The 21,178-nt window shown below is 44.2% G+C and overlaps 1 protein-coding gene across 20 annotated transcripts in view; it reads left to right on the forward strand.

The window, feature by feature from the left end:
- The first annotated feature begins 746 nt into the window (after window positions 1-746).
- Window positions 747-21,178, forward strand: part of Graf (GTPase regulator associated with FAK) — a 550,104-nt gene continuing 529,672 nt past the window's right edge. For all 20 annotated transcript variants that reach the window (XR_011394106.1, XR_011394105.1, XM_070100893.1 and 17 more), the window contains exon 1: window positions 747-996. Coding sequence is in view for 18 of the 20 variants with exons in the window: in XM_070100893.1 (XP_069956994.1) it covers window positions 843-996 (154 nt within the window). In the remaining 2 variants the exon portion in view is untranslated. The remainder of the gene's footprint in view (window positions 997-21,178) is intronic.

Genomic DNA, 21,178 nt, shown 5'->3' on the forward strand with positions numbered 1-21,178 from the left:
AACTGCTCTCTGATAAGATAAGATTTCGTTCGGATTTTTAACCCCGGAGGGTTAGCCACCGAGGATAACCAAAGAAAGTCAGTGCGTCATCGAGGACTGTCTAACTTATTTCCATTGGGGTCCTTAATCTTGTCCCCCAGGATGCGACCCACACCAGTCGACTAACACCCAGGTACCTATTTGCTGCTAGGTGAACAGGACAACAGGTGTAAGGAAACGTGTCGAAATGTTTCCACCCGCCGGGAATCGAACCCGGGCCCTCCGTGTGTGAAGCGGGAGCTTTAGCCACCAGGCCACCGGGCCATGATGAAAAGAAGAACCAGAAGTAAAAGAAGGATTAATGGGAGACATAGAACACAAAGAAGAAAACGAAGAAGAAATAGAAAAAGACAAAGAAATAGAAGAAGACAGAAAAGGAAATAGTAGAAGAAATACAAAAAGGAAGATATAATCATTTCAACTTAGGTGAGTTTGAGCTACAAGTTAGTATAGAAAACGGATCAACAAGTGGCTGGCACCACCGTTGGTTGGTGGGTTAAATATAGACGCCAGGATCTCACTCACCCGAACTCACACCTCAGACAAAATAGCATCGAAACCTCATAATAAACAGAGATTAAACACTATTTATAAAGCATTCCATACCACTTACTCTCCCTAAACCGGTTTAGAAAGCAATATTACTGTTACATATTTATCACAACCCCCGAAGTTGACAAATATTGAAGAGTCAGTTAGAGAGAATCCATTGGTGTGAGAGGTTGTGTGTGTTGAGCTCTGTAATTCGTGATTAAAAGTGTTGCGATGTGCAGGTTATTGGCTGATAATATGATATAGCCAAGATGGGTCTGATGCCACTCGAGTTTAAGGACTGTCTTAACGACAGTCCTTACTTTCGGGAGAAATTACACGCTCATGAGAAGGAGTTGGACCAGACAAATTCTTCCATCAAGGCTCTTATTAAGGAAGTGAAAGATCTGTACCATGCTGCACGAAGTAAGTACTCAGCTTCCTGTGTGACTTTGTACTCTGGGATGGTGGTGTACTCTAGTGTGGTAGTCTGGGATGGTGGTGTACTCTAGTGTGGTGGTCTGGGATGGTGGTGTACTCTAGTGTGGTAGTCTGGGATGGTGGTGTACTCTAGTGTGGTAGTCTGGGATGGTGGTGTACTCTAGTGTGGTAGTCTGGGATGGTGGTGTACTCTAGTGTGGTAGTCTGGGATGGTGTACTCTAGTGTGGTAGTCTGGGATGGTGTACTCTAGTGTGGTAGTCTGGGATGGTGGTGTACTCTAGTGTGGTAGTCTGGGATGGTGTACTCTAGTGTGGTAGTCTGGGATGGTGGTGTACTCTAGTGTGGTAGTCTGGGATGGTGGTGTACTCTAGTGTGGTAGTCTGGGATGGTGTTGTACTCTAGTGTGGTAGTCTGGGATGGTGGTGTACTCTAGTGTGGTAGTCTGGGATGGTGGTGTACTCTAGTGTGGTAGTCTGGGATGGTGGTGTACTCTAGTGTGGTAGTCTGGGATGGTGGTGTACTCTAGTGTGGTAGTCTGGGATGGTGGTGTACTCTAGTGTGGTAGTCTGGGATGGTGTTGTACTCTAGTGTGGTAGTCTGGGATGGTGGTGTACTCTAGTGTGGTAGTCTGGGATGGTGTACTCTAGTGTGGTAGTCTGGGATGGTGGTGTACTCTAGTGTGGTAGTCTGGGATGGTGTTGTACTCTAGTGTGGTAGTCTGGGATGGTGGTGTACTCTAGTGTGGTAGTCTGGGATGGTGGTGTACTCTAGTGTGGTAGTCTGGGATGGTGGTGTACTCTAGTGTGGTAGTCTGGGATGGTGGTGTACTCTAGTGTGGTAGTCTGGGATGGTGGTGTACTCTAGTGTGGTAGTCTGGGATGGTGGTGTACTCTAGTGTGGTAGTCTGGGATGGTGGTGTACTCTAGTGTGGTAGTCTGGGATGGTGTACTCAAGTGTGGTAGTCTGGGATGTGGGTACTCTAGTGTGGTAGTCTGGGATGGTGTTGTACTCTAGTGTGGTAGTCTGGGATGGTGGTGTACTCTAGTGTGGTAGTCTGGGATGGTGGTGTACTCTAGTGTGGTAGTCTGGGATGGTGGTGTACTCTAGTGTGGTAGTCTGGGATGGTGGTGTACTCTAGTGTGGTAGTCTGGGATGGTGGTGTACTCTAGTGTGGTAGTCTGGGATGGTGGTGTACTCTAGTGTGGTAGTCTGGGATGGTGGTGTACTCTAGTGTGGTAGTCTGGGATGGTGGTGTACTCTAGTGGGGTAGTCTGGGATGGTGGTGTACTCTAGTGGGGTAGTCTGGGATGGTGGTGTACTCTAGTGTGGTAGTCTGGGATGGTGGTGTACTCTAGTGTGGTAGTCTGGGATGGTGGTGTACTCTAGTGTGGTGGTCTGGGATGGTGGTGTACTCTAGTGGGGTAGTCTGGGATGGTGGTGTACTCGTGTGGTATTCTGGGATGGTGGTGTACTCTAGTGTGGTAGTCTGGAATGGTGGTGTACTCTAGTGGGGTAGTCTGGGATGGTGGTGTACTCTAGTGGGGTAGTCTGGGATGGTGGTGTACTCTAGTGGGGTAGTCTGGGATGGTGGTGTACTCGTGTGGTATTCTGGGATGGTGGTGTACTCTAGTGTGGTAGTCTGGAATGGTGGTGTACTCTAGTGGGGTAGTCTGGGATGGTGGTGTACTCGTGTGGTATTCTGGGATGGTGGTGTACTCTAGTGGGGTAGTCTGGGATGGTGGTGTACTCTAGTGTGGTAGTCTGGGAGGGTGGTGTACTCTAGTGTGGTAGTCTGGGATGGTGGTGTACTCTAGTGTGGTAGTCTGGGATGGTGGTGTACTCTAGTGTGGTAGTCTGGGATGGTGGTGTACTCTAGTGTGGTAGTCTGGGATGGTGGTGTACTCTAGTGTGGTGGTCTGGGATGGTGGTGTACTCTAGTGTGGTGGTCTGGGATGGTGGTGTACTCTAGTGTGGTAGTCTGGGATGGTGTTGTACTCTAGTGTGGTAGTCTGGGATGGTGGTGTACTCTAGTGTGGTAGTCTGGGATGGTGGTGTACTCTAGTGTGGTAGTCTGGGATGGTGTTGTACTCGTGTGGTAGTCTGGGAAGGTGTTGTCCTCTAGTGTGGTAGTCTGGGATGGTGGTGTACTCTAGTGTGGTAGTCTGGGATGGTGTTGTACTCTAGTGTGGTAGTCTGGGATGGTGGTGTACTCTAGTGTGGTAGTCTGGGATGGTGGTGTACTCTAGTGTGGTAGTCTGGGATGGTGTTGTACTCTAGTGTGGTAGTCTGGGATGGTGGTGTACTCTAGTGTGGTAGTCTGGGATGGTGGTGTACTCTAGTGTGGTAGTCTGGGATGGTGGTGTACTCTAGTGTGGTAGTCTGGGATGGTGTTGTACTCGTGTGGTAGTCTGGGATGGTGGTGTACTCTAGTGTGGTAGTCTGGGATGGTGGTGTACTCTAGTGTGGTAGTCTGGGATGGTGGTGTACTCTAGTGTGGTAGTCTGGGATGGTGGTGTACTCTAGTGGGGTAGTCTGGGATGGTGGTGTACTCTAGTGTGGTAGTCTGGGATGGTGGTGTACTCTAGTGTGGTAGTCTGGGATGGTGGTGTACTCTAGTGTGGTGGTCTGGGATGGTGGTGTACTCTAGTGTGGTAGTCTGGGATGGTGGTGTACTCTAGTGTGGTAGTCTGGGATGGTGGTGTACTCTAGTGTGGTAGTCTGGGATGGTGTTGTACTCTAGTCTGGGATGGTGGGTACTCTAGTGTGGTAGTCTAGTCTGGGATGGTGGTGTACTCTAGTGTGGTAGTCTGGGATGGTGGTGTACTCTAGTGTGGTTGTCTGGGATGGTGGTGTACTCTAGTGTGGTAGTCTGGGATGGTGGTGTACTCTAGTGTGGTAGTCTATGGTGGTGTACTCTAGTGTGGTAGTCTGGGATGGTGGTGTACTCTAGTGGGGTAGTCTGGGATGGTGGTGTACTCTAGTGGGGTAGTCTGGGATGGTGGTGTACTCTAGTGGGGTGGTCTGGGATGGTGGTGTACTCTAGTGTGGTAGTATTCTGGGATGGTGGTGTACTCTAGTGGTGTACTCTAGTGGGGTAGTCTGGGATGGTGGTGTACTCTAGTGTGGTAGTCTGGGATGGTGGTGTACTCTAGTGTGGTGGTCTGGGATGGTGGTGTACTCTAGTGTGGTGGTCTGGGATGGTGGTGTACTCTAGTGTGGTAGTCTGGGATGGTGGTGTACTCTAGTGTGGTAGTCTGGAATGGTGGTGTACTCTAGTGGGGTAGTCTGGGATGGTGGTGTACTCGTGTGGTATTCTGGGATGGTGGTGTACTCTAGTGGGGTAGTCTGGGATGGTGGTGTACTCTAGTGTGGTAGTCTGGGATGGTGGTGTACTCTAGTGTGGTAGTCTGGGATGGTGGTGTACTCTAGTGTGGTAGTCTGGGATGGTGGTGTACTCTAGTGTGGTAGTCTGGGATGGTGGTGTACTCTAGTGGGGTAGTCTGGGATGGTGGTGTACTCTAGTGGGGTAGTCTGGGATGGTGGTGTACTCTAGTGGGGTAGTCTGGGATGGTGGTGTACTCTAGTGGGGTAGTCTGGGATGGTGGTGTACTCGTGTGGTATTCTGGGATGGTGGTGTACTCTAGTGTGGTAGTCTGGGATGGTGGTGTACTCTAGTGGGGTAGTCTGGGATGGTGGTGTACTCTAGTGTGGTAGTCTGGGATGGTGGTGTACTCTAGTGTGGTAGTCTGGGATGGTGGTGTACTCTAGTGTGGTGGTCTGGGATGGTGGTGTACTCTAGTGTGGTAGTCTGGGATGGTGGTGTACTCTAGTGTGGTGGTCTGGGATGGTGGTGTACTCTAGTGTGGTGGTCTGGGATGGTGGTGTACTCTAGTGTGGTAGTCTGGGATGGTGGTGTACTCTAGTGTGGTAGTCTGGAATGGTGGTGTACTCTAGTGGGGTAGTCTGGGATGGTGGTGTACTCGTGTGGTATTCTGGGATGGTGGTGTACTCTAGTGGGGTAGTCTGGGATGGTGGTGTACTCTAGTGTGGTAGTCTGGGATGGTGGTGTACTCTAGTGTGGTAGTCTGGGATGGTGGTGTACTCGTGTGGTATTCTGGGATGGTGGTGTACTCTAGTGTGGTAGTCTGGGATGGTGGTGTACTCTAGTGGGGTAGTCTGGGATGGTGGTGTACTCTAGTGGGGTAGTCTGGGATGGTGGTGTACTCTAGTGTGGTAGTCTGGGATGGTGTACTCTAGTGTGGTACTCTGGGATGGTGGTGTACTCTAGTGGGGTAGTCTGGGATGGTGTACTCTAGTGGGGTAGTCTGGGATGGTGTACTCTAGTGTGATACTCTGGGATGGTGCTGTACTCGTGTGACACTGGGATGATGTACTCTAGTGTGGTACTCTGGGATGATGTACTCTAGTGTGATACTCTGGGATGGTGTACTCTAGTATGATACTCTGTGATGGTACTGTACCCTAGTGATACTCTGGGCTGATGTACTCTAGTGTGATACTCTGGAATGGCGTTGCACTCTAGTGTGATACTCTGGGATGGTGTTGTACCCTAGTGTGATAATCTGGGATGGTATTGTACTCTAGTGTGATACTCTGGGATGATGTACTCTAGTGTGATACTCTGAGATGGTATTATGCTCTAGCATGGTACTCTGGTATGGTACTGTACTCTAGTGTGGTAATCTGGTATGGTACTGTACTCTAGTGTGGTACTCTGGGATGGTACTGTACTCTAGTATTGTACTCTGGGATGATATTGTATTCTAGCATGGTACTCTGGGATGGTATTGTACTCTGGTACTTTGGAATGGTATTGTACTCTGGGATGGTGGTGTACTCTAGTATGGTACTCTGGGATGGTATTGTAATCTTACATGGTACTCTGCTTGATGACGGACTCTGGTGTTGAGTTATCAGTAGTGATAATTAATTTTGCTACTGATAACACCTTAAGTTTATTCAGGTACAGGTATACATAAATACAGTTATATGACTGATCATACATAGCAGTATGTGTAGATTACATAGGATTACCCAGTCAGTGATTTATTTCCATCAGTCATTGTAACATCTTATTATTTACACTTTAATAGTTAAAACAGCTATTAAGTTTGTCCAAGTACAGGTATACATAAATACATATTTTTTTAAAGTGGAGAGGTAAGCCAGTGGAAGGCCTCAGTCAGATGACCAAAAGGTCCAGCTGTGGGTCATCATATAACTAAGACCCGCGTCAGGAAACACTTGTCCTGTTTCCTGACAAACATTACCAGTGGAAATGGAATGGAAATAAGTGACTCTGACCTTTTTTTTTGGGTTATCCTAGGTTCTCGACACACATGCTGATAATAATAATTATTTCTACCAGTACATATACAAGGTATACAGACCATAGCTGACATCAGTGACATACTACTATATAGAAAGTTCCTTGTTATGCTGAGCATTTCCCGCAAATTAGGTCAGTTTTGTCCCAGGATGCGACCCACACCAGATAACCCAAAAAGGTCAGAGTGACTCATCTCCACGGGTAAGTAACTTTATTTACGTACAGGTTTAAAATCCGAACGAAATCGCAAGTACAATTATCGTACAGTGTAAATTACTCGCCAGGATAACCCAAGAAAGTCAGTGACTTGTTTCCGTTAAGTTTATTCAGGCACAGGTAAGTAAGTTTATTTAGACACAGGTAAGTAGGTAAGTTTATTTAGACAGGTAAGTAGGTAAGTAAGTTTATTTAGACACAGATATGTAGGTAAGTTTATTTAGGTACAAGTACACATAAGTACAATAATCATACATAGTTTAAATTACCTAGGATCACAATGGAAATAAGTCACTTTCTTTGACTTTTTGGGGGTTATCCAGGTGGGTAATTTACACATACGTTGCTATATATGATAATTTGTGTAACTGTGTTTGTGTACAAGTCTCATACATTGTAATGTGTGTAAATTACCTAGATAACCCAAAAAAGTAAGTCCAAGTGACTTACAGTGGAACCTCAAAAATCGAACTGCTCCCAACACAACCAATTATGTAAGTGTATTTTTGTAAGTGCTTTTATAAGTGCATTTTTGAGGGTCTGAAATGGACTAATCTAATTTACATTATTCCTCATGGGAATAAATTCATTCGGTAAAGGCACTCGAACAGCCTTCTGCACCAAAGAAAGTTCGATGTTTGAGGTTCCACTGTATTTCTGTTACTGACAGTACGATGCAGTCCGGATATCACGGATGTGATTATCAACCTAAATCATGTTTAAAATGCATTTTTTTTTGTTGTAATTTCGAGAAAATCAGATGTTAAGAAAAAAATAACTAATGAGATTAACTGACTGAGTTTTTCTGAAGAAACAGGCCTCGAAGGCATGCTGGTGAAGGTTTGTGATTTATATAGTTACTCTCCCCTTCCTCGGATCAAGTTTGATCATAACTCATTCATCAGGCGCTGTTTGACGCCCTACCACAGCGCTGTACGACCCTTATGGGTTTAGCGCTTAGGTATGATTATAATTGACCCCTACTGATTTAACTCTTTCTTATAGTAAAACCAGTATTCTTCTCGAATATACAACAAAAAAATTACTACAATTTAAAGGCAGTGTATTATATTCAGTAACATCCCTTTGTTAAAATTAACCAATTACAAAGAGTTTCAGGTTCAGTTTAATTTTAATTGTCGCAGGAATAACGGGATCGTGGAGATGAGTTAATGAAAGGAAGTCGCCATTTCCGTTCATGTTATCAAGGTGTTGACTGACGGCCTGGTTATGTTCGTGAGAACTGTATTAACACCTGTTGACGAGGAGCAGTAATTTAGCGCTTAGCTTTGATAATAGCAATAATAATAATGAGGAAGGGGGGGACCTGGAGGCTTGGGAAGGGTTGTTCCGAAAATTTGGAACCCATAGGAAATAAGTCACTTCGATTTTTTTTTTTGGTTTATCCTAAGTAATTTACACTTTTTTATGATAATTATGTTTGTGTACCTGTACTTAAATAAACTTACCTATACTGCCATAACATACTGGAGCGAGAAATGTGGAAGTACAAAATCCAGTGAAAAGCAAGGATGAGGTGGGCACAATAGGGGAACACACTATTCAACGTCCGTGGCCCCAGATTATTTAGTATCTTATCAGAAGATTTCAGAAACACTGCCGGGACAAATGTAGACGTTTTCAAGAGGAATCTGGACAACTATCTTCACCAGGTGCCAGATCAACCAGGCTGTGATGGATATGCAGGTCAGCGGACCGCCACCAGCAACAACTGGTCGATAATGCTAGCACCAGACGAGCCTGGACCATGGCCGGGCTCCTGGAGTAGAAGGACTCGGAACTCGTCAAAGATTCCTTTCTTTGACTCGTGACAGCGCTGTATGACTCTTATGATTTTAGCGTTTAGTTACCATTACGATTTCGCGGGCAAAATTATTATAATCACACGATTTGCAAACAAATCATGGATTTATTTTATTATCCACGTTTCTTTGGGTCAAACCTGATTACCTACCATTCCCCAGGCGCTGCATGCCCCTTACGGGTTTAGTGCTTCCCCATGAATTCTAATAAGGGTACTTGCGTTAACTTAAAACTTGTCCTACTCGGCCTTGTCATGGTACGTGTTCATGGTTACCCTGGGTAATTTATGTATATTAATTGTACTTATGTGTACCTGTGCTTAAATGCACTTCCTGCCATGGAGTGTTCTCGTGACCCAGTACTACCATGGATGTACTCATTACCCAGTAATACCATGGATGTACTCATTACCCAGTAATACCATGGATGTACTCAATACCTAGTACTGCCATGGATGTACTCATGACCCAGTACTACCATGAATGTACTCTCACTCTTGTCACATAACGCCTGGGGAATAGGAAGCACTCAACAGCCCTTCACAAGCATCAAGGTGTTTAAAGGCCTTATACACGGTGTGAGAGGGAAGTATTACATAACAGGTCAAGTACAAAGAAATATGGAGGCAAGACTACGCAGATACCCCCAACACTGTAATTTATGCTGCAACGCTACAACCTTAAAGCTTAGGTCATCACAGCCCTTGATGTTAGGTTAGGTCAGGTCATCATAGCCCTTGATGTTAGTAAGTTTATTCAGGTACAGGTACACACAAGAACAGTTACATAAATTACCATACATAGCACATGTGTAGATTACCTAGGATAAACCCAAGAAAGTGACTTATTTCCATTGGGGTCCATGTATTAGATTGAATCCAAGGAAATGGAGGGTAATTGCAGTTCCTTCAGACGAAGAGTCACCTCCCACACCCCCTGAATGGAGTGAGTTATGGTGCAAGGTAAGTGCAGAGGGCGCGCCATTGACACAATTATGGCGTCCAGTTTTCTCCCGGGTTGCGTGGTGGTCCTGAGGGCGTGTTGATGCACTAACCCTTATCGTTTAATATTAATGACAGTTATAGCTCTGGAGTACATCACCAGAGGTTTCGCTATCTAGTGTACGATGTGTTTATTACTGAATATTTCATAAAGACGATAGAGGCATGGTGTGCGTGGGGACGGCAGCTCTTGCATCATCCCGACGCTTGTAGAGCAGCCTAGGCTATCGCATCAATAATCTGCCAGATTTTAACATTTCCTGGTTACTCTCTACTACATCTTCGTAAACGTATTGCGTATTTATTTTGTTTATTTACGATAAAGTGTGTTTTATAGATTTGTGTAGCTTGATTCATTTTAACCTAACCTCCCCCCGTCAAGGAAGGTCCTTTGATGTTGGTGAGGGGCTCTTGATCTAGGGAATTGGATCTGTGCTTTCCATTCCCCACCCCTACAAGCGCTATATAATCCCTATGGATTTAGCGCTTCTCATGATAATTTAACCTGACCCAGCGTAACCTAGCTTAGGGTAGATTGCGTTACGTTTAATTAAGACAATAGTGCCCAATAATATCCCACATGAAGACAAACTCAGAAGAGGCTGCCAGCATCGGGGTCGAAATATACAACTGAATTATGCTTCAGAGTTTGTCTCCATGTGGGCTATTACTGAACATTTCCAAGTGTTCATTACACTTTAGTTATTTAGTAATTTGTAAGATTACAGCCAAGCGCCAAGCTTCATGCCTGTGCATCAGTGCTTGTCACCATCTCCAAGGCTGAGGGACTGATTACATCTTTTGTATATAATTCTATATTCTTTGTCATTGTATTGATAAAACCACTGGTTGGCGAAACGTCTACAAATAAAGATACCTAGATGTTGCACATGTGTCTAATTCTTCGAGTAACTGACGTTGGTAACTTAGTAATAAAATTAGCCTGGTAAGATGAGGCTAGGTTACATGGAGAGTGTGTGGAGCCAAGGTTTAACCATTAAATGTGGTGCACTGTGGGAGCTGCAAGTGAATAATATACCCTCATGTGGGCATCCTCCTGAGGGCAGCCACACGTAATCCTGTTTGTAGCGGTCAAGGAGACCAACTTAGTTGTGTCAACATGTCTGCTACAGTACCAGTATATGGTACTGTTGCACTAGTATATGGCACTATTGTACCAGTATATGGTACTGTTATGCCAGTATGGTACTGTTGTATTAGTTTATAGTAATGTATTATATACTGTATACGGTACTATTGTACCAATATATGGTACTCTTTGTACCAATACTGACAAACTGTACCAGAGACAGGTACACACCAATGAATGTCCTGTGTGTTGCATATATTGCTCTGATTCACATGTCTGCTTCAAAAAAGCCATTTGTACATGCCAAGTATACAGTAAGGTTTGTATTTTTGAGTCGGTTTTGACGATTCTGACCCCTCAAGGAAGGTTCCTTGATGTTGGTGAGGGGCTCTTGATTTAGGGAATTGAATCTGTGCTCCAGTTCCCCGAATTAAGCCTGAATGCCTTCCACATCCCCCCCCCCAGGCGCTGTATAATCCTCCGGGTTTAGCGCTTCCCCTTGATTATAATAATAATAATTTGACGATTCTGCGATCCTTTTCTAGAACATTATTATAATCATAACTAAAGTCGTAAGATCCAGTATACACAAAAGTGTATACCGGGTGTATGGAAGAACGAGAATAAACCTAGTGGAAAGCAAGGGTGCCGTGAGCACAATTCGAAGACACTGTCAACCAGCATAGTCGTAAAACGTTGCATATACTACCAGCAGATGTAAGAAATGTTGTCAGGACAAAAGTTAGAAGTTTTCAGCAGGAAACTAGACCAGTATCTCTTTGAAATGTCGAATCAGCCGGGTCGTGATGGCTTTATGGATCTGCGGGTCGCTAACACCAACAACCTAGTTGACTAGGCTGGCTTGTGAGGGGAAAATAACTCCCGAACTGGTCACAGGTAAATAAGAGTGATGGACTGAGTACATCGTCTTTATAAACATCTCTACTGCCTCTGTACTCAACTGACTGGATGACCCTTGTGGGAATAGCGGATAGTTACGATTATAATAATGGACTCAACTGAACTTGACTCTATAACCGCGGGTTCAATCCCGGCCGGAGGTATGGTTTGACTCAACTGAAGCCTACTGTGCAGGCGAAACGTTTCGGAATAAAGATGTCTAACTATTGCACATGTATCTTATCCACTTGCCGGCATTGTATACCATTATCATGGCCACAGGTAAGAGTTACCTGTCATCTTAGATGCTGACGAGAGAAAAGAGAGACAACACATGAACTGTAATAAAGTTGGTAGAATTACCGACAATATGTAAAGTAAAAGGACACAAGTGCAACTAATGTGACATTTATTGTGGCAACGTTTCGCTCTCCAGGAGCTTTATCAAGCCATTACAAACAATACATGGACACAGAGGGTATATAAAGGCTCAGAGTGAGGTGAATACTAGTGAGGTACCATTTCGATGTTCACTAGTGGTAGTAGTAGTAGTAGTAGTGGTAGTGGCAAAAGCAATTAATTCGTACATGAGTAAAAGGATATAAAAGCTATTACTTGGGTAACATAAAAATAGGTTGGACAAATATAAACTGGAATGAGGCAGGTTGTTTCAGTGTTCACTCTCTGTGCTTTGTGTAGTATAACAGGAGAGACTATGTGATGGCAGGGTTTACTGTTTTCAGGAGGATTCTTGCTAAGACTTCGGAGATGGTGAAGCTGCCGTTGTTTTGTTTAATTGTATTCGAAACAGCGATCAGTGCTGATTCAAGGCACTTGCGTGTGCGGAAATTAGTTTCTTTTATCACTAATTGGGCGTCTCTGAATTTCATAAGATGATTGGTGGAATTTCGGTGTTGTACACAGGCGTTGTTTAAGTTGTCGTTCCTACATGCGTATATGTGTTCATTGAGGCGGGTGTCGAGGTTTCTTGCCTGTGGAGGCTGTGACAAGATCTACGTAGGTGAAACAGCAAGAAACCTCGACACCCGCCTCAATGAACACATATACGCATGTAGGAACGACAACTTAAACAACGCCTGTGTACAACACCGAAATTCCACCAATCATCTTATGAAATTCAGAGACGCCCAATTAGTGATAAAAGAAACTAATTTCCGCACACGCAAGTGCCTTGAATCAGCACTGATCGCTGTTTCGAATACAATTAAACAAAACAACGGCAGCTTCACCATCTCCGAAGTCTTAGCAAGAATCCTCCTGAAAACAGTAAACCCTGCCATCACATAGTCTCTCCTGTTATACTACACAAAGCACAGAGAGTGAACACTGAAACAACCTGCCTCATTCCAGTTTATATTTGTCCAACCTATTTTTATGTTACCCAAGTAATAGCTTTTATATCCTTTTACTCATGTACGAATTAATTGCTTTTGCCACTACCACTACTACTACTACTACTACCACTAGTGAACATCGAAATGGTACCTCACTAGTATTCACCTCACTCTGAGCCTTTATATACCCTCTGTGTCCATGTATTGTTTGTAATGGCTTGATAAAGCTCCTGGAGAGCGAAACGTTGCCACAATAAATGTCACATTAGTTGCACTTGTGTCCTTTTACTTAACACATGAACTGTTTAATACCATAATATTCAAACCTCGCAGTGTTCATCTTTTGCATGGTACTGTAGGAGCATTTTGATATGCTCGTCGTGGGATTATTGTCATCAAATAAAGCGCTAAACCGACAAGGGTCATGCAGCGCTGCGGGGCAGAAAACAGTGGGTAGTCATGGAAAGCACTTAACCCGTAGGGGGGTCATGCAGTACCTGGGGCAGTGGGAGGTAGTCAGGTTTGATCCTAGGAATGTGTGGGGGTAGCTCCATTTCCTTGAATCCAGAGCCATTTACCAAGTATGAAGATTGTATTAGCATGGAAACTATTGTTGTTATTATTATTATTATTATTATAATCAATCGCTAACCCGTGTGAGAAATAAAGGACTAACGAGCCTATTATTAATTAAAAACAAACACTAACCTGTGTGAGAAATAAAGGACTAAAGCACCAATTATTATATTATTAAGAGCAAGCACTAAACCCTTATGGGCCATACAGCAACACCCCATCAATTAACTCATTAATTGTTATTAAACACTGACCGTCTCCCACCGAGGTAGGGCGACCCGAAAATGAGAAAACACTTTCACCATCGTTCATTTAATCATTGTCTTGCCAAAGGTAATGCTGATAGCCCTGATTGATCAGGTCCTGATCCACCGAGAGGCCTGGTCACAGACCGGCCTGCGGGGGCGTTGACCCCCGAAACCCTTTCCAGGTATACTCCAGGTATACCTCCTGCACTCCAGTCGTCCTGCTAATCGGTTTCCCAGAATCCCTTCATAAATATTACCTTGCTTAAGCATATATATATATATATATATATATATATATATATATATATATATATATATATATATATATATATATATATATATTTTTATTATCATTTTTTTTTATTATCACACCGGCCGATTCCCACCAAGGCAGGGTGGCCCGAAAAAGAAAAACTTCCACCATCACTCACTCCATCACTGTCTTGCCAGAAGGGTGCTTTACACTACAGTTTTTAAACTGCAACATTAACACCCCTCCTTCAGAGTGCAGGCACTGTACTTCCCATCTCCAGGACTCAAGTCCGGCCTGCCGGTTTCCCTGAATCCCTTCATAAATGTTACTTTGCTCACACTCCAACAGCACGTCAAGTATTAAAAACCATTTGTCTCCATTCACTCCTATCAAACACGCTCACGCATGCCTGCTGGAAGTCCAAGCCCCTCGCACACAAAACCTCCTTTACCCCCTCCCTCCAACCCTTCCTAGGCCGACCCCTACCCCGCCTTCCTTCCACTACAGACTGATACACTCTTGAAGTCATTCTGTTTTGCTCCATTCTCTCTACATGTCCGAACCACCTCAACAACCCTTCCTCAGCCCTCTGGACAACAGTTTTGGTAATCCCGCACCTCCTCCTAACTTCCAAACTACGAATTCTCTGCATTATATTCACACCACACATTGCCCTCAGACATGACATCTCCACTGCCTCCAGCCTTCTCCTCGCTGCAACATTCATCACCCACGCTTCACACCCATATAAGAGCGTTGGTAAAACTATACTCTCATACATTCCCCTCTTTGCCTCCAAGGACAAAGTTCTTTGTCTCCACAGACTCCTAAGTGCACCACTCACTCTTTTTCCCTCATCAATTCTATGATTCACCTCATCTTTCATAGACCCATCCGCTGACACGTCCACTCCCAAATATCTGAATACGTTCACCTCCTCCATACTCTCTCCCTCCAATCTGATATTCAATCTTTCATCACCTAATCTTTTTGTTATCCTCATAACCTTACTCTTTCCTGTATTCACCTTTAATTTTCTTCTTTTGCACACCCTACCAAATTCATCCACCAATCTCTGCAACTTATGATCCACACAACTCCAACGAACCAAATTATTATTTATGATTATTATTATTTTATTATTATTATTAATATAGCACTAAACCCTTATAGGCTATACATCTGGAAGGAAACACGAGCGTAACAACCCAGTCTACCCCCGTAGTACTGGATATCCTTGGCGTACCTCTGCTACCTTTGGTGGATTACCAGAGTGTTGCTACTCCCGCAGCCCGGCGCTGGTATTGCTGGCGGCCCACTGACCCACATATCTATCACAGCCTGGTTGATCTGCCACTTGCTGGAGATACTTATCCAGTTTCCTAAGACCTTGTACACCTCCCCGCAGTGTTTCTGATATTTTAAGTTGTACAAAAGTCTGGGTGACCTACACAAATAAACAGGTAATATCATAATATGCAAAACAACCGTGAAAAAATGGGGAAATTTCCAAGAGCTTTTGTGATTTCTCACATCAAGGACCTGTAAATATAATAGAATAGCAGAAGACTTATAAGGCTGAGATATCACCTCACATACGACCTTACACCTGACCCAGTATGATGTGGGTGGGAGGGTCAAGATACCTGTCAAGCTAAAATTATATATATATATATATATATATATATATATATATATATATATATATATATATATATATATATATCGTGTTAAACAGGTAAAATTGGTCAGTGAGCAAGAACTCATTTAAAATTAAGTCCTTTCTAAAAATTTCTCTTATACGTTTAAAGATATATTTTTTCGTTTATGTTAATGTAAAAATTAATAATTTTGTACCAAAGGAACCATAGAAAACTTACCTAACCTTATAACAAGCGCAATTTAATTTAGCCTAATCCAACTAAATATATTTTAGATAAGTTTACAATAATTTAATAATAAGCAAACACAATGAAATATATTTTTTCGTTAGGTTCAGAATGATTGTTTTGCGAAATTATTGCATACACAAATTGTCGCTTTCCTTATTCGGCAAGAAGAGCGTTGCTGTTTAAGCCAAAATCGCAAGTTTTACCTGTTCGGCATGACATATGTATATGATACAGGGGATGGGATGGGAGGATGTGTGGGGCGCCACTACTAGTCAGGACGCAGGCAACTTTCCAAGTCTGTGTACGCCCTTGACCTCCCGTCTCACACTGTGAAATTCCAGTGGTTGTCTTCCCAGGAGTTATCATCTAGCAGTAAGGAAGTGTCAGAGATTCCAGTGGTTGTCTTCCAGCAATAAGATAGGAAGTGTCAGAGATTCCAATGGTTGTCTTCCAGCAGTAAGATAGGAAGTTGAAGATTGAGACACTTGTCGGTTTTTCAAACCATTCATAAAGATAGGAAGTGTCAGAGATTCCAATGGTTGTCTTCCAGCAGTAAGATAGGAAGTGTCAGAGATTCAAATGGTTGTCTTCCAGCAGTAAGATAGGAAGTGTCAGAGGTTCCAATGGTTGTCTTCCAGCAGTAAGATAGGAAGTGTCAGAGGTTCCAATGGTTGTCTTCCAGCAGTAAGATAGGAAGTGTCAGAGGTTCCAATGGTTGTCTTCCAGCAGTAAGATAGGAAGTGTCAGAGATTCCAATGGCTGTCTTCCAGCAGTAAGATAGGAAGTATCAGAGGTTCCAATGGTTGTCTTCCAGCAGTAAGATAGGAAGTGTCAGAGGTTCCAATGGTTGTCTTCCAGCAGTAAGATAGGAAGTGTCAGAGGTTCCAATGGTTGTCTTCCAGCAGTAAGATAGGAAGTGTCAGAGATTCCAATGGCTGTCTTCCAACAGTAAGAAAGGAAGTGTCAGAGATTCCAGTGGTTATTTTCCAGCAGTAAGGTAGGAGAGTTGCAGTAGTAAGGAAGGAGAGTTGCAGTAATGCAGTAGTAAGGAAGGAGAGTTGCAGTAATGCAGTAGTAAGGAAGGAGAGTTGCAGTAATGCAGCAGTAAGGAAGGAAGTATAAGGATGTGTATGAGTGTGCTCCCACATTGATCAGAGAATAATTACTTCCTGTGATTTCTGCCTTGCCAGATGATGTACAAACTCTGAGTTACCTCACTTGGTCGATACTCTCATAGTGTTGTGTGTGTTGCAGTACCCAGTGTGAACGTGTGCTTGTATCCACGCAGTGCGTGGCTTGTGCCTGCGTGCGTGTTATTGCCTGCCTCTTCCCAGTGTTGGTCGTGTCCTTGTCTTTATTGGTGTGTACGTTTGAGTGTTTTTATTGGTGTGTATGTTTGGGTGTTTTTATTGGTGTGTACGTTTGGGTTTGTGTACGTTTTGCGAACATGTGCATGCGTATTCATCCCTTCTGCATATGTGTACTTATGAGCTAGCAGTAACATCCTGCTTGATTAGGCACTGATCAACCGCGAGGCCTAGCCATGGACCGGGCCGCAGGGGCGTTGACCCCTGGAACACCCTCCAGGTATACCCTGAGGGTCAGTAGGTAGAGGTTAGTACCGTCATTACCACAACTTTGACAGAGCTGGTATGATTGTAAACTCAAGACCCCACTTTCTGCATACTACAGTAGGGAGTATTATAATTATAATCATGGGGGAGCGCTGAACCCGTAGGATTATGCAGCGCATAGGGGGGTGGAAGGTATTCAGGTTCAGTTCCGGGAACCGGAGCACAGATCCAATTCCCTAGATCAAGAGCCCCTCACCAGCGTCAAGGGACCTCCCTTGAGGGGCAGTAGGGAGTAACTTGCTTCTCATTGTCCTGCTGTATAACCCTTGTGGTTTAGCGCTTCTTTTTGATTATAATAATATTATTAATAATTCTCATTTTCCTCTCTTCGTTGGTTCAAACATCTGTGTGTGTCAAAGTGGCGGACCTACACTTTTGTGGCCCTGAAGCTTCAACTGTTATGGGGCCCCTGAAGCTTCAGCTGTTATGGGGGCCTTGAAGCTTCAACTGTTATGGGAGCCCTGAAGCTTCAACTGTTATGGGGGCCCTGAAGCTTCAACTGTTATGGGGGCCCTGAAGCTTCAACTGTTATGGGGCTCCTGAAGTCTCAACTGTTATGGGGTCCATAAAGCTTTAACTGTTAGGGGGTCCCTGAAGCTTCAAATGTTATGGGGGCTCTGAAGCGTGAACTGTTATGGGGACCCTGAAGCTTTAACTATTATGGGGGCCCTGAAGCTTCAATTATTATGGGGTCTATGAAGCAGCTGATGGGTAGTGTGGTATACCCCATCCTATGAATTACATGAATTCATTAATAACACTACATACACACACACACTTGTATTAAAATGCACCAAAGGATTTAGGCCACTTGTCTTTATTCTCCCACCTCCCCTAACCCCCCCTCCCCAACCTACCCTCTTTTCATATTCCCATCCTTATCCATCCTTCTTCCCCATCTTACCGAAGCTTTGGTCATAACTCACCTCATGCGTGTCTGTATATCTGTGGCACCGGCGATCATTGGCCTCGTGTCTAGCTCTAAAATTAATCTTTCTAAGTTGTAAATATTACAGGTATAGAAACTTGTAAACAAAGATACTATGAAGGGAAGTGTAAATTAATGTAAGTTTCATACGTGTAAATGAAAAGAAGATTCTGTGTCACACACACAGTAGTGTGTATGTAGTGAGGATGGTCCCAGAGTGACGCGGTGGGTGATAGCGGAGTTAAACACACAGTAGTGTGTATGTAGTGAAGATGATCCCAGAGTGACGCGGTGGGTGATAGCGGAGTTAAACACACAGTAGTATGTATGTAGTGAAGATGATCCCAGAGTGACGCGGTGGGTGATAGCGGAGTTAAACACACAGTAGTGTGTATGTAGTGAGGATGATCCCAGAGTGACGCGGTGGGTGATAGCGGAGTTAAACACACAGTAGTGTGTATGTAGTGAGGATGATCCCAGAGTGACGCGGTGGGTGATAGCAGAGTTAAACACACAGTAGTGTGTATGTAGTGAAGATGATCCCAGAGTGACGCGGTGGGTGATAGCTGAGTTAAACACACAGTAGTGTGTATGGAGTGAGGATGATCCCAGAGTGACGCGGTGGGTGATAGCGGAGTTAAACACACAGTAGTGTGTATGGAGTGAGGATGATCCCAGAGTGAGGCGGTGGGTGATAGCGGAGTTAAACACACAGTAGTGTGTATGTAGTGAGGATGATCCCAGAGTGACGCGGTGGGTGATAGCGGAGTTAAACACACAGTAGTGTGTATGTAGTGAGGATGGTCCCAGAGTGACGCGGTGGGTGATAGCAGAGTTAAACACACAGTAGTGTGTATGTAGTGAGGATGATCCCAGAGTGACGCGGTGGATGATAGCGGAGTTAAACACAGTAGTGTGTATGTAGTGAAGATGATCCCAGAGTGACGCGGTGGGTGATAGCGGAGTTAAACACACAGTAGTGTGTATGTAGTGAGGATGATCCCAGAGTGACGCGGTGGATGATAGCGGAGTTAAACACAGTAGTGTGTATGTAGTGAAGATGATCCCAGAGTGACGCGGTGGGTGATAGCGGAGTTAAACACACAGTAGTGTGTATGTAGTGAGGATGATCCCAGAGTGACGCGGTGGATGATAGCGGAGTTAAACACAGTAGTGTGTATGTAGTGAAGATGATCCCAGAGTGACGCGGTGGGTGATAGCGTAGTTAAACACACAGTAGTGTGTATGTAGTGAGGATGATCCCAGAGTGACGCGGTGGATGATAGCGGAGTTAAACACACAGTAGTGTGTATGTAGTGAGGATGGTCCCAGAGTGACGCGGTGGGTGATAGCTGAGTTAAACACACAGTAGTGTGTATGTAGTGAGGATGATCCCAGAGTGACGCGGTGGGTGATAGCGGAGTTAAACACACAGTAGTGTGTATGTAGTGAGGATGATCCCAGAGTGACGTGGTGGGTGATAGCGGAGTTAAACACACAGTAGTGTGTATGTAGTGAAGATGATCCCAGAGTGACGCGGTGGGTGATAGCGGAGTTAAACACACAGTAGTGTGTATGTAGTGAAGATGATCCCAGAGTGACGCAGTGGGTGATAGCGGAGTTAAACACACAGTAGTGTGTATGTAGTGAAGATGATCCCAGAGTGACGCGGTGGGTGATAGCGGAGTTAAGGGTCACGTCAGTTCCCCTGTTTTCTAATAATGTTATTTTTCCCTTATAATGTACCTTATTCATAATTACTATCGCATTTACTTAATTCAGGGTATAACTTAACAAATCTTTGGGGACAATTGTGTTGCAGTTTTATTTGTCACTTTACTGTTTAAAATCTCACTTTACCGTTTTATATGTCATTACACTATTTTTTGTGTTGCTTTATTGTTTCGTGTGTTACTAGGTCTGAGCTTTGCTTTTAGAGGTGTGAATAAAGCTCAGACCTCTACAACACAATTGTCATCAAAGATTTGTTAAGTTATACCATGAATTAAGTAAATGCGATAGTAATTATGGATAAGTTAGATTATAGGGGGAAACTAACATTATATTAGGGTACAGGGGAAGTCAGGCGCCTCTTCAGCTCTGCTTCCGTGGGAGCAGAGCATTACTGTGGTTGTGAGAGCTGGTAAGTTCACAGTAATCACCACCTGCAACCCCATGCCCCACCCCGGGGCCTGCCAGCACCTGCTCACGCTGCCCAGGGCGGTAGGTCGAGTCTTCACCCCTTGCTGAGGGCGGTAGGTCGAGTCTTCACCACCTGCTGAGAATTCAATAAAAAAAAGTCAGTTACCTTGATCCATGTTCCCCTTGATTCATGTTCCCCTTGATTCATGTTACCTTGATTCATGTTCCCCTTGATTTATGCTTCCTTGATTCATGTTCCCCTTGATTCATGTTACCTTGATCCATGTTCCCATTGATTCATGTTACTTTGATCCATGTTCCCCTTGATCCATGTTCCCCTTGATTCATGTTACCTTGATCCATGTTCCCCTTGATTCATGTTACTTTGATCCATGTTCCCCTTGATCCATGTTCCCCTTGATTCATGTTACCTTGATCCATGTTCCCCTTGATTCATGTTACCTTGATCCATGTTCCCCTTGTTTCATGTTACCTTGATCCATGTTCCCCTTGATTCATGTTACCTTGATCCATGTTCCCCTTGATCCATGTTCCCCTTGATCCATGTTCCCCTTGATCCATGTTCCCCTTGATCCGTGTTCCCCTTGATGCATGTTCCCCTTGATCCATGTTCCCCTTGATCCATGTTCCCCTTGATCCATGTTCCCCTTGATCCATGCCTCCTTGATTCATGTTACCTTGATCCATGTTCCCCTTGATCCATGTTCCCCTTGATCCATGTTCCCCTTGAGCCATGC

Source organism: Cherax quadricarinatus, chromosome 75 (genome assembly GCF_038502225.1).
Source record: "Cherax quadricarinatus isolate ZL_2023a chromosome 75, ASM3850222v1, whole genome shotgun sequence".
NCBI classification, from domain to species: domain Eukaryota; kingdom Metazoa; phylum Arthropoda; class Malacostraca; order Decapoda; family Parastacidae; genus Cherax; species Cherax quadricarinatus.